Source organism: Tyto alba, unplaced genomic scaffold, assembly GCF_018691265.1.
Source record: "Tyto alba isolate M040663 unplaced genomic scaffold, T.alba_DEE_v4.0 Super-Scaffold_40, whole genome shotgun sequence".
Taxonomy (NCBI): domain Eukaryota; kingdom Metazoa; phylum Chordata; class Aves; order Strigiformes; family Tytonidae; genus Tyto; species Tyto alba.
The window spans coordinates 30148638-30162120 of NW_024881316.1; the positions used below are offsets into that span (position 1 = coordinate 30148638).

The window sequence follows — 13483 nt, forward strand, 5'->3', positions numbered from 1 at the left end:
CATAGCAGTTTTTGTCTCAAGACTAATATTCCCACCCATGTACTGAAACCCAGTTAAAATCTTGGTAGCCTGCTTATGAACCACAGTTTGTTACTGAGTATAACACTTGATTGCTTCTGTTCCATACAGACTTTTGTTGAACTGAATAATTATTCCTTCTCCATTTCTATGGTGTAAATGACTATTAAATAAACCAGTCAATAAGAAATATGTGTGTAAAGAAAGTAAAAAAATATATTAGATTGTTTATTATCTGTATAAAAAGATGCATAATTTTATTATTTTTTCAATATATGCATAAGTTAATCAAACACTGATTCTGATACAAGAAAGTCTTCTATTTTCCTTCTTTACTTTTTTAAGGGCTTTGTGTCTTTATAGGCAAGTATACATTTGGAATCTTCTTTTCTTTATGTTTTTCCTCCCAAATATGTTTTCATTGATTTTTCCCTCCTTTATATACTTGTATAGTGTCCTTCCTTTTGTTCTTTTCATTTTAATTTCATATGTTCTCACGTTTCTTTATTTTTGGTCTTACTAAATTAATTTATTTTTCTGCTAAATATCTTTTGCTTTGTCTTTTCCTCTTGCTCCTCCATATTCACTAGTACTTACTTTTTAGCTTTCCATCCCGATATTTCCAACCCATGCAAATGGAAGTAATGCAGCTCTAAACTCACTGAGATCACCACTTACCTTCCAGTAGCAATACTTCTTCAGCTACCTAGCCTGACAATTGCTTCTTTCCAAGTATCTCATTCAGTGCTTCCTGTTTGGTGGAAAAATACATATTTAAATCGATTCAACCCTTGCTTTTCTCCTAAACATAGAAAAACTCCAAACCCAATCAACAAACAAAAAGGCTGTTTGTTCTACCTGTACTATACTTGTCTTCCTAAATGTATATATGTACTGAGACTTCAGTCAGTATTCTGCAGCGATACTCTTCTCCAGATTTTAAACTGATTGACAAATGTGCTACTTGTTGAATTTTTTCACATCTTCATTAAAAAAAATGGAACAACTTGATGTAGGCATTTATTTTACAGGTGGCTTTTAGAAAGTTCAGGAAATACTACAACATTTTGCTTACTAGAACCTTTACTACTTAGGTAAGTGTTTCATGGTGTTAACACACAAACCATAATCTTTGGGTTTTAAAGATTTTTTGAAGGGTTTTTACTTTTTTTTTTTTTTTTTCCTAAATGACATTGAACTATTATATGCTAGTTATTTTTTTCAGCTAAGTTTTTATTTTCTTTTGTAAGATATAAATCAGCAGACCATTTTTTCTTATTTCTACTGTGAGGCATATAATCGTTTCCTTGTTCCACAAATTATGTTGACAATGAAAAGCTAAGTAATAGTTTTAAAGAAAATGAAAATTGAAAAACTTTTAATCAGCTCCTGATACCTCTTGGAATTAAAATCGAATTTAGAAACATAGAGGATCTTTTTCTATTTTTAAGGGCTCTAAGACATTCCCTTTGTTTTGGTGATCTATTATTTGGGGTTTTTTTTCTGATTGAAGTTCTTTTTTCCTGGAATTGGAGTTTTTGTTAGTCATTTCAATCCATCAGAGTAATATTCAGTGCAATTTATTCAAAATGTAACTGAAGTATTGCTGTTTGCTTTTGTGTGGACTTTGATGAAGTGGAATGAACAAGTGACCTTATATCACAACCCATATAGATCAAGAGTGATACTTCAATGTTGTAATAATTCAATACATAGAAAGACCATTTCCCCAAAATCTAATCCACTGACTGTGGTTTTTTATCATTCTTTTTTTTTTTTTTTGTCTGAGGTTGAAAGAGATTTCAACATACAGAACAGCTTAACATTCAGTTTATAGCTGTTAATAACGATAGAAATTTATTTGTTGTGTGGAGAAGGGTGTAGTTCAAACCAAGTCTCTTGATTCTGATCTACCACATGTAGACTGGTCACAGTATGGTATAACTATAATAATAATAATAATAATAATAATAATAATAATAATAATAATAATAATAATAATAATAATAATAATAATGATGATGATGATGAATAGTAATAATGATGATGAATAGTAATAATAATAATGATGTTCCATTTCAGTAAAACACTAAGAACACATGACCAAAAAATGTCTGCGACTGATTAGAAAATGCATTCTTGTGTTTGTAGCTAAATACATCCTCAAGAGAATTATCCAGAAGATTAAATGCTACATTAAGTCAATGCTATAACATATGGCACTCCTATCACATCTTGCAGCCATAGATAAGGATACAACAGCGATAGGGCCTTCACACGAATACGTAAAGGAAATTATTCCCATTTCACAGATGGAAAACTTTGACATAAAGCACATTTTCATTGAAAAACAGATCTCTTGTTAGTTCAGTTAGAGAAATTCAGTGCCCTTTTTCCAAATTTGGAGTTTTATTCAAAGACTGTATGGCTATCTTCTGCACTACTGTTGGTACTTAGGAACAGTGCTTACAGGCCAACCTGTGGTTTCTGTCAACTAAATAAATCAGGTTTTTCCTGTCAATCACAGCAAATCATATGTATATTTTGAAGTGAAAACACAATCTTGACAAGTGGAATTTCAGTCTTCTAATACCATCCTGCCCTGAATTTCAACTAAGAACTTCATTTTTTCCTTCTTTTAATATATTAAATTAACAACTTTTGTTTGCAACAAGATATATAGTTATATTTCTATATTGTTTTCTTTAATATATGATCATTGATGAATGACTTGGGCAAGTTGCAGACTTTATCGGTACTTGGTTTTGCCATTAGACATTGTGGATAATTCCAAAATTATTTGGTGAGTGAGAAAGAATAAATGGTGACGATAACAATGATGAATGAAGAACATAATAGCGAGCTATATCCTTTTCTTAACAATTTATCAATTTAATCAGTAAATTACATTTTTTATAAATATTTTAATACTGAGAGGTTAATAAATGGTGTCTATTTGCAAGTCAACAACCATAACTTTATGAATGTAAATGAGAATATTGTATTGTTTGCGCCCTATGATTTGGACATTATTTTTTTTGTCTGTATTATTTGATATTATATTACCACACTGATAAATTCAATATACGATATAGTTTGTAGTAGATTATCAACCATACTACAGTATATTTTGTTAAAGTAATAAAATATCTGAACATCCTTTTTCTAAATCTTTGCTGACTACTATAGAAACAATGTTTTGGTGAGAGTTATTGAATTTGCACAATACCAAAGTGAGAATTGGAAAAGCTACTGTATTTATTGTGCTGTTTCTAGATCCCCTTAAAGTGTTAGTGCTGGATTTCAGTAAAAAAAGTATATAGAAGGATTGTCTATCTCAACATAATAATTTATTATTTGTTTCTGAATAAGTTGATTGGTAAGAGACATAATTGATATATTAAATAACAAAATTAGAAAACAATGTGTGAGATTTTCATGATATAAGAGTATGAGCATGCATCTATGCTATTAACTACTCCCTGACCATTCTTTCCTCCTTTGTGCTCTGTTGGTAAAACTACAGGTACACACACTGGGCTTTCAATAAAAAAGCATTCATGAGATCATCACATTTTTCCCAAATCTATCCATAGAATAAATGTTGAAGTTTTCATGCAAGTTAACGAATGCCTTCTTCAGCCTCTTTCCACTGACTTCCAGCAAAGCTCTGTGGTCTCAGTATATTCACAAGTGCTATGACATTTCTACCCCTGTGATACTCAGCCTTTTCTGTAAGTGTAGCCCTAATTGTAAATGAGCAAGTTTATCAGCAACAGCTGTATATTCGCATTGGTGGATCACTCTAGATTCAAATACCTGTTTCAAGGGCAACATGTTCCTCTTAATGTATGCAAACTGAAGGCTAAAATGTTTACATCTGTTATTTTTGGTGAGTAACTACATTCATGGTATTCTACTACCACACTATGACATTATTAAATTTGAATTTACCTCAGAAAGGAAGCATATAGTCTTACTTTTTTTTTTCTTAAAATTAATTTATCTGAAATGTAAAGACATGTATTGTAATACTGTTAGAGTAAAGTTGTGTAACAACTGAATTTGACATTTAATTGTATGACAACATAAGTTATCATGAGGTAAAGTGTATGTAAAAAAGTATATAAACCCTGGAAGACAATCAGTGTGGCAAAGACATTTCATTAACAGTGGCAAACATGAGCATACAGAAAGCTGTTTGATTTCAGATAAATCTCATTATTTGTTCAGATGTATTTCTATAGAGGTACATATAATAGAAATTTTAGGATGTCCAAGTTTTGACTGTTCTATGGATAATGTAGGCTCATGGGGTTTTTTTACAAACTGCTGGCTGAACTATTTCAGTACACCTAATTTTTCTGCTGGCCTAAGTGAGAGTCTGTTGAGACATATATAGGTGGCTTTTAAAATGGTGACTATTTCAGACAAGTTTCAACCTGTACTGTAAGTTTAAGTCTCTCCAAGGACTTCACTTCAGGAGTGTGGTGTAGTTCTGGGAAGGCAAATGTGAAGAAGGGGGTGAGGCATCCTATTCTAATATGATCACTCTTCCTTGTGGAAAGACTTGACCTAATCAGATATATTTTATGCTCCACTGAAAACCAAAGCTTTAATTTTCAATTATTTTCTTTTACAGGTTGTACATATGGGATGGGTAAATGAGAGACTTGAAGGAACTGATTCATCTCAGCTCTACAAGTTCAAGTTTCTGGCACTGAAGGGTTCATCCTTCTACATTTTCAGCACTCCACCGGTAAAAAAAATAATATTTTTGTGACAGTTTCATTGTAAATGGAAACCTGTTTGTTATGTCTGGGTTCGTTTTTCCTTACCAAGTGGTCAGCTGAGATTTTAAAATAAGTTAAAGCCATAGATGCCACTCAATTTCAGTGATTTTGGTGAAATTTCAATATTTAGTCTCTTTCGAGGTCCTCTGAAAATCTTACCATACTTGGATAGTTCAAATAATTCCTAATAGGGCATAAATGTTTTACTTTTTAAAGCCATTAAGTTCAGATTTTTCTCTGGTTGGTTAGGCCCAATATTTCTTACCTTACTTATTCTAAATTATTTTGTAGGTGTAATATGTTGGTAGTTACTCTGTTTTCTCAAAAACAAGATACATCATGAAATATACCATCCATACTATTAGTAGATACTTGTGGATTTTGCACACAGGCAAGGGATTAAACTGTTACAGAGAATCAAATGCTAACTGTACAGTTTGAACAAATGACAGCATCTTGTTTTGATAATTTACATAGCTGGTAATGAGAATTCTATTTCATAACAAAGGAGTTATCTAACTCTTCTCTAAAAAAAAAAAAAAAACCAAAAACTTAATAAAAATCAGTTTAAAAGAATAAAACATAAATGAGCTGTAAAATTCTAAACTCTTAAAAAGTGACCTATACTTACCACATGGTATTGTTTTATCCTTTCTTTTTTCTCCAGAGAGCCTTTGCTTTAAGCAAATTAGAAAGAATAAAATGTGGAATTAGAATTCAGTTTCAGTTGTACAACTTCCTTACATGTTTGTTCAGTAGGTGGTCAGTCTCCCAGTTTCTTCAGCTGATCCAAACAAAATCTGATCCTTTACATGTGTACCATCTCTAGTACCTTTGGGAACTTCAGACCTTATTTATGTACATCAATGAGAAGCAATCGGTAACATTTTCCCTCTCTCTAGATTGAAATTCTAAATCCAATGATTCCTATTAACTTCAAACATTTTAAAAATCCAGTAGTACTCTTTTTAAAATGAGACAACACATCTGGGAAAAGTGGGGTTTTTCCCCTCTAAAAAATTATTTGTCTATATGTTAAGTCAAGGAACTAAAATTTGGTTCAATTACTACAATCAAATTAAAATGCAAAAACAATACAAAAATATTAAACAAATAACACACCACATGAATACTTTTCCTTTATAAATTTTAATTATTGTTTTCAGATCTGTTTTTGAAAAAACATTTTTTATATAATTAAAACTATCCATCTACATGATACTAATTGGAGATAAACTATTTCATTCATCATGTTCAGCGCTCTAAGAACAGACAAGTGAGGATGAATGTTTGGTAGTATTCATACCATGGTACTTGTCAGTATCTACTACACTTTCTGCACAATTTTTCTGTCAAAACAGTGGCTCTTCAAATAAATGAACAAAGGGCACCCCTTTGGTCAATGTTTTTTGTCATCCCAGTAATCAGATACACCAGTAACTGTGACAGAGCCTATAAATTGTTAAAGCTGTTGACCACTTTTCTTGCTATTTAGTTATTCCACAGATGCTTTATATTGGAAGGGGGGGGGGGGGGGGGGGAAGAGGGAGGGGGAAACAACATAGGAAATTGGCAGTTTCCAGCAACCACCCACCTCAAGAATTCGAACCTGGATCTAAAGCCACTCTTCAAAGATGATTATCAGTGTCCTGAGAGCACCTCCAGCCCTGAATGTCCCTGACCCTCTTCCCTGGGCCTCCCCCCACCCTTCCTGCAGCCCAGGACCCCATTGCAGCCCCACCGTGGCCATCAGCCCCTGCCCCAGCAGTGCATCAGGGCCAGTCTTCAGCTCCTATCCTGCCCAGCCATGGGTCCCAACTTCTGTAACTTAATAAACTGTCTTTATTTTGAACCACAATTTTCCTCTTCCTTTTCTCTCCCCCATCACACTGTGGGGGGGGGGGACCAGGAGTTAGGGAGAAGCTGTATGGGTGCCTAGTTGTGGGATGGGGTCAACCCACTACAGGGCGATGGGATGGGCCCTGGGTGCTGGCGAGGACCCTGCCCAGCCAGACCCCAGGGGAGCTCCCACAACACCCAGGGAGCCACCAACCCACGCTGTGCCCTGACACTGGTTCTTTGTCACATGTCCCAGCTCTGTAGCAGGAAAAACAGGTGCCCACACAAATCTGTACATTTTCAGTGTTTCACTATTTTAGAGATATTATAGTACTGCTCTTACCATTACTCCCACTGACTTTTTTTTACTATATTAAGTGAAACATTAAAAAATTGATTGTTCTATCACAAAAATACAGATGTTTTAACTTGCTTGATCTTTAAAAGAGTTTAACATTATGTCTTATTTCAAAGATGTTTCTATGATGGTATTGCTGTTTGCATACTGAATCAATGTAGTGTATCAGTGTATAAATGTAATGTGCACAGAGTAGATTACCTACAAGTCATACAGTTATCTTTAGTTGTAATGACCTTACCCATAACTTTACATCTTTCTGCATCCCTAAAGTGGCTTATCTGACTGCATTTAAGAAATTTACAGGTTTCATTTACAAACTGGTATATTAGAATTGTGACACATTTCTGAAAACTGCACATGTGAAAAACACCATTGCACAAACAGAAATTATTCTTGTGTCAATGTTAATATACAAGCAGTATTTTATTACATTCTGCCAATTTTCAGATCTTGAAAAGGTTCTGAATTTATATTTCAGAAGAAATTGGGGAGACATTATTCAAAATTGTCATTCAAGAATAAGCTATTTTTTATGTCTTCCTCATAGTTCAATTACAAAACTATATTTTTCAACATGATTAAATAAATGATAGTGAAGTGGCTTATGTGAAAGCATCTGAGCAATCACTGTATGTGCTGCTTATAGTTTTAAGCAAATGAATAAATAGAAGAATAATGTGAAAGTAACAGAAATAGTTCCACCTTTGAAAAACATTACAGAGGAGAAAAGTTTGCATAATGTAATTACTACATGAGCAGTGCTTTGAATGTTAGAGAGTACTGCTGTGTGAGTTCTACCTACTTCTGTTTGTAATTTACATTATACATAATGTCAATGTGACATATTTGGAAAGAGGTTGCAATGAGTTGGAGGGCATAGACTTGCCCGTGAATGCTTTTGGTGAATTTTCTAACTCTACACACAAGTCTGTCTTTATTTTGTTTGCATATTTGCTAGGATCTGACTGCTCTTTAGTGTGTGGTTTTTTACCATCGAGTTGTTTTGGATGTTTGTAGGCATCTTATACTGCTATGTCATAGTTCATCTCAAGGACATTTCTTGATTTTTTTTTTCTTTTTAATATGTTTTAATAATTTTTCAAAATTATACTTGGCTTGTTTTTTCCAGTGAAATTAGTTACCCTTGACCTAAAAGTATTTAATATTTTCCCTAGCCCTTTTTAGTACTTCTAAGTGAGTTGGATGCTTCTGCTTAATTGTCAGATAATGCAACATTCTTTGTATTGCACTGATAAGTATTACAACCACTTTGATCTTCTTTTTTCCTTGAGTTTTACTCTTTAAATGCATTATATATATATATATATATATATATATATATATATATATATTTTGGGGGACACTGGAGATTTCTAGAATCGGATTCAGTGTTCATAGAAATGATGTTACGTTCCCTTTGACTTCAGTGAGTTTCAAAGTGTGATTGTCTTTTACATGCATCCCTTATTTATTTCTCATGTCTAGTCAATCCTTTAGTGCTGATCTGTGAATAGGTATTAAAGTACTTTATGCTTATTTTATAATTGCAGATTTTTCTTCTAGGGAGTAACTGGTTTTCAGTTTGTTGTTTACTACATGTATGAGTCAAAATTAATTTAACTTTTTTTTTCTCCTCTATATTATTTCTATATTCCTCATAGCTTTTTAAAGAAAAATCAATTATTAACACACACATTTAAAGCTAAGTATATTTGGAATATGAGCCTGAACCAATGCTGGGATTGCTTGGTCTAAGTAAATCCAGATTTTAATAGTTTATTTATTTTCAGAAATCCACTGTAATGTCTGTTTTTAAAACATGAGGAACTTACAGAAACTCATGCTGAAGTAGAAAGTACTTCTGCAATGCTTAGCACTTTTATAACTCTACATACTTATTTCAGTCTCTCATTATGGACTTAAAATTGTAACTTCAGGTTTCTATCTTTCTATCTTTGTTCATTTTTATTATATCAGTGATCAGCTCAGTGTTATGTGTGAGTTTACAAATATGTTATTTTACAGTTCTTTCTGAAAGGATTAGTATAGCCAAATATCTACAGAACTGAGTATTCAATACATCACATAATGCATTGAGTTAGCTAAGGAATTGGTCTTCCAATAATAATAGTAGCATTCAGCTACTGTTGGTCATAAATTTTTGTATTAGACAAGAATTAAAGTGGAAGCTAAATGAATGCTAATTGGTACTTTCATGTATTTCAACACTGTTTTTAACATGTTATCAAAACAATTAATATGAATGAAAGTCTGTCTCATTAAGGAACCTATTCATAATATACATTTTTTGAAACATTTTGTCAAATGCTTTACTAAAAAGTAATTATCTTGTCATGCTAAAATACAGGAAATGCAATGTATAGACTACCTACAGGAAAAATTCTAAGGCAAAATAATGAGAAAAATTTTTATTGCCTAAGGAGTATATTTCAGTATCTCGTTTATCTTAGTTACCTATCATTACCCAGTTATTGAATGTGTGATGATAGATAAGCCTGCAATAAACTGAAACCTCCTTTAAAGCAAATGAAGGATATTGCACTTTTGTGAACTTTTCCTGATTCTTTCCAGCTTTTCTCATTGACTAGATGTATATGATTTGTGATTTTTTTTTTTTAAAGCAATGAAGTCTATAACAATAACATTTTAAACTTGGACATACTATGATAGTTCTGAGAAAACTATAAATAATGTCAGTTTTCTCTTTGGATTCTAGTATCCCTTTGTAGTATGTTTGTTTCCCCTCCTTAAAATCCGTCTCAACATGTCATTTGTGTTCTCCTGACGACCTTGCACACTATGATATTCACTGTTTCAGTCTTGGCTTTAAGTATGATAGCCTTTCTCTGACATACACAGTAAAAGAAAATCTTGGCTTATATAGGTGCCGACAGTTATCATCATCACCAGCTGTCTCTGCTGAAAAAGTTGTAAGAGGTTACAGAGAATCAAAGGATGAAAGAGATGCACAGGATAATGGGAGAAGGCTGAAGTATTCTGAGTGAATTTAATGGCGCAGCAGTGTCACCATTGTGCATGGTAGCATCATTAATAGCAGCAGAGAACCCCAACAGTTTAAATTAATCTTCAGGAATCAAAACAAGTAATACGAGGAAATGAAAGTTCAGTCATATCTCAACAGCTTTTAGGTTATAGCCTGTGTCACTAAATTCAGTTTCACAAACAGAAGATTAAATTGGTGCTTATGCTTTTATATCTTGTCTAGCCACTAATAGGAAAGAAGGATTCTCCTGCTTTTAACTGAGATTGAAAAGAATATTTCCCTTTGAGAAATTCAAGACCAAATAATGAACTAGCCACCATTCTAGTCTGTAAATCTCATTTTGCAAGAAGCATAAAGATCCCTTTTGAAGATCAGCAGTAGTGGGCCAAAACCTATATTATTTAATTATTTTCTTTTCAAAACAGCTATCAAAGTAAAAAAGATTTCCCTGTAAATATGGATTAAGCAAACACCTGCTGTACTTGCTCAGTGTGAGCATGTTTAAATGTATAATATTTCTTTATGATTCGGCTTTATAGTTCTTCAGTTTCAGTTGTTTCTAAACTTGTGTTATTGCTTACTCTTAGCAATAAATAAAAAGCAGAACTGAAATATAGTATTGAATCGACCTTACTAGAAGGAAAACAGTAACAGAAATCTAAAAATCAGAAATGTATGACTCTAAAAATTGCTACATTTTATGAAGTAATGGGAGGACAAGGGTAATATCTAAAATTGCTTTAAATACATTTCCTAAATAAACTAACATTAGATTTAAATTTGACAAAATTCCTTTAAAGTAGTACTAAGTACTCTTAAAGGTAGCTATATGTAATGTTTAGAGCTTTAATTTATATTGAGAAATTGCTTATAATAAAACAGAAAGATTAAATATATAACATGATTTTACATATTCTACTGCATGCATTATATTCAAGTGATGTTTGTCATTCAATTGTTACAATATAAAAACTGTCAAATGGAGAACCCTGGAACATAAGTTGCTTTATATCCTGAAAAGATGTGATGATAGAACTTTCTCTTCCACAGGTCTTCAGTCCCATTTGGAATAGGTGGTTCATCTCATCTAAATTTAGTCATCTAGAATGTAAAGATCTAATCTAAAATTAGAGAAACTGGGATAAATCACTGCCTTTTTTTCTTTTTTTTTTTTTTTTCTTCTTTCCCAATATGTTGAAATTAAGATTAGATTATTAAGAATTAAATTAGGTTGTTCAGATTAGATATGTCTGGTGACGAAATTTAGGTGGGATGCTTTCCACACTAAGAAGAAAGTATTCAGGTAAATTTTGAAACACTGCTTTGAAACACACAGCTATGAGGTCTACTTAATAATAATGTTCATTAGTTTCGATTGGAGTGGACATAAGAGCATATAAGATTAGAAAGAAACTAACACCAAGTTCACTCCTCCAACTGCAGCCTCTGAAATAACATTTAATAACTAATTAAAGTCACATCAGTCTTAAGTGTTGTAGGGATTTGCATTTTCACCATTTTATTACCATTTTGCTTAATGGTTTAGAATTTATCAAAACCTAGAAATTCAACTTAAAAATAAATTTAAAAAAATCATGCTGATCTTCATGCAAAACATTAGGAACATGATTAATTATTTTAAGTGAACTAGGTGCTACTCTGAATACAGAGAAAAATAATGTTATTGATTTTCATATTTTTTTTCCTAGTTAATTTTTATCCACAGAAGCTATATGTTTTACAGCCAGATTTTACTTTACTTAAGTAATTTAATTTTTCTGCTTTCTTCCTTTTGGAAGGGAGGCGGGAACAGGAAAAGCTACATCTGATGTAGTATTTTAAATATCCAAGTTGCTGTTAAAGTCACCAAAACACTCATTACCATGTGCTAAAAGCCTCAGAGTTACAATTTAGTCAAAGTCTTCATACGTCTATGCAGCCATTCCTGTGCATTCATGAAGAGCTAGGATTTTGCTCTAAAATATATAATCAAAATAATGTGTATTCCACTTGTATTTTTTCTATGTATAGGTACTGGGTTTTTTTCCTTGAACTACCTAGTCTATGTACTGTTTTTGAAGGAAAACAGATTATCACATATCATGAACTAGACATTAGGGAAAAACTTCAAATATTGTTCTAACTGTCAAATTGTATCAGACTGTCATGTGAACAGGATAAAGTAAAAAAATAAAAAGGAACCAAAAAAATATGTCTTCGTATTCATTTTTCAGCACACAGCTGACATTCTTCTTAATTACAAATATTGCAGTCACATGGTATTTTTCAGTTTTTAATATAAGTATTAAGATACTGGTGCCCTAGTTTATGTAAACTCAAATCTGAATTTAGGAATGCAACTTGGTGTGTTGATTTTAAATTGACACGTGAAGCTGAATGACTCTGGGTTTGTGACTGGGTTCTCTCTGTTAGCATATTGGAAATTAAATATGCTTATATAACCCACCACAGAGATTGCAGAGAGGTTTGCATCATACTGTAAGAATAAGGGGGATAAATAGTAATGAAATTAATTAATACCTTTTAATTATAGAAAGACTCCTGGGGATGCTGTTTCTATAAAGATTGAATGCTATTTGACAGTCTTTTCTAAATGCTGGATATTAAATGTAGTAATGTGCCTGTGTTTAGAGCATCCAGTAGAAATCATCTGTACATTATTTTAAAATAAAGAATGTGTTATTTTTTTTTTTTTTTTATATTATAGGTAAGCACACTAGACTGGGTACGAGCTGAAAAAATCTATAACCTCTGTGAGGTTCTATTTAAAATTCACAAGGTAGGTTTCCTAACGATTACAGTGATATTATTCTGTAAAGATAGCTTGCCTTTTCTGTTAATGATAAACTCAAGTTAATCTTAACCAGGAGTAGCTAACATTGAAATATTAATTCGTTAAAAAAAAAAAAAAAAAACTATTTGCAAAGGCTAGTGCATTAGCTATGCAAGTATAAGAGAGTATGGATTAAGCTCCAAGGGAGCAAGTTACTAAAATGCTTCCATATTTAAAAAGTTTTCCAGTACTAGAGCTGGTCCTATGAAATACAGGTGAGAGACACAGCTAAGCATAACAAAGCTGGATATTGCTTTTTTTTTTAGAGGCTCAGATTTTTAAGTGAATATGATGCAGAATGCTTTTGCTGTAATTCCTGATCTATAAAGATACTTTTATTTAACTTCAGCAATTAGCAGTATAAAATTATGACCTTTTGAGGTCATGTGCAGATATTATAGTGGGTTTCATCTTACAAAGGGCAACATGGTGCATTTGTGTACCACAGATTTCTTCATTTGTTTCCACCACCTAGAGACAGTGTAATTTTTTCTATATAACTTGTCCCTGGCAAGGATTTGGGGCAAAACCTTAACAGTCTGTTTAAATAATTGATGTACAGAAGATACTTTCTAATAAGTTGCATCACATAA

At 32.3% G+C, this 13483-nt stretch overlaps 1 protein-coding gene across 2 annotated transcripts in view; it reads left to right on the forward strand.

The window, feature by feature from the left end:
* The window catches only part of SNTG2 (syntrophin gamma 2), a 280675-nt gene that overhangs the window by 230107 nt on the left and 37085 nt on the right, over positions 1-13483 (forward strand). For both annotated transcript variants that reach the window (XM_042803276.1, XM_042803277.1), the window contains 2 exons: positions 4661-4777; positions 12765-12836. In XM_042803276.1, the coding sequence (XP_042659210.1) occupies positions 4661-4777; positions 12765-12836 (189 nt within the window). The remainder of the gene's footprint in view (positions 1-4660; positions 4778-12764; positions 12837-13483) is intronic.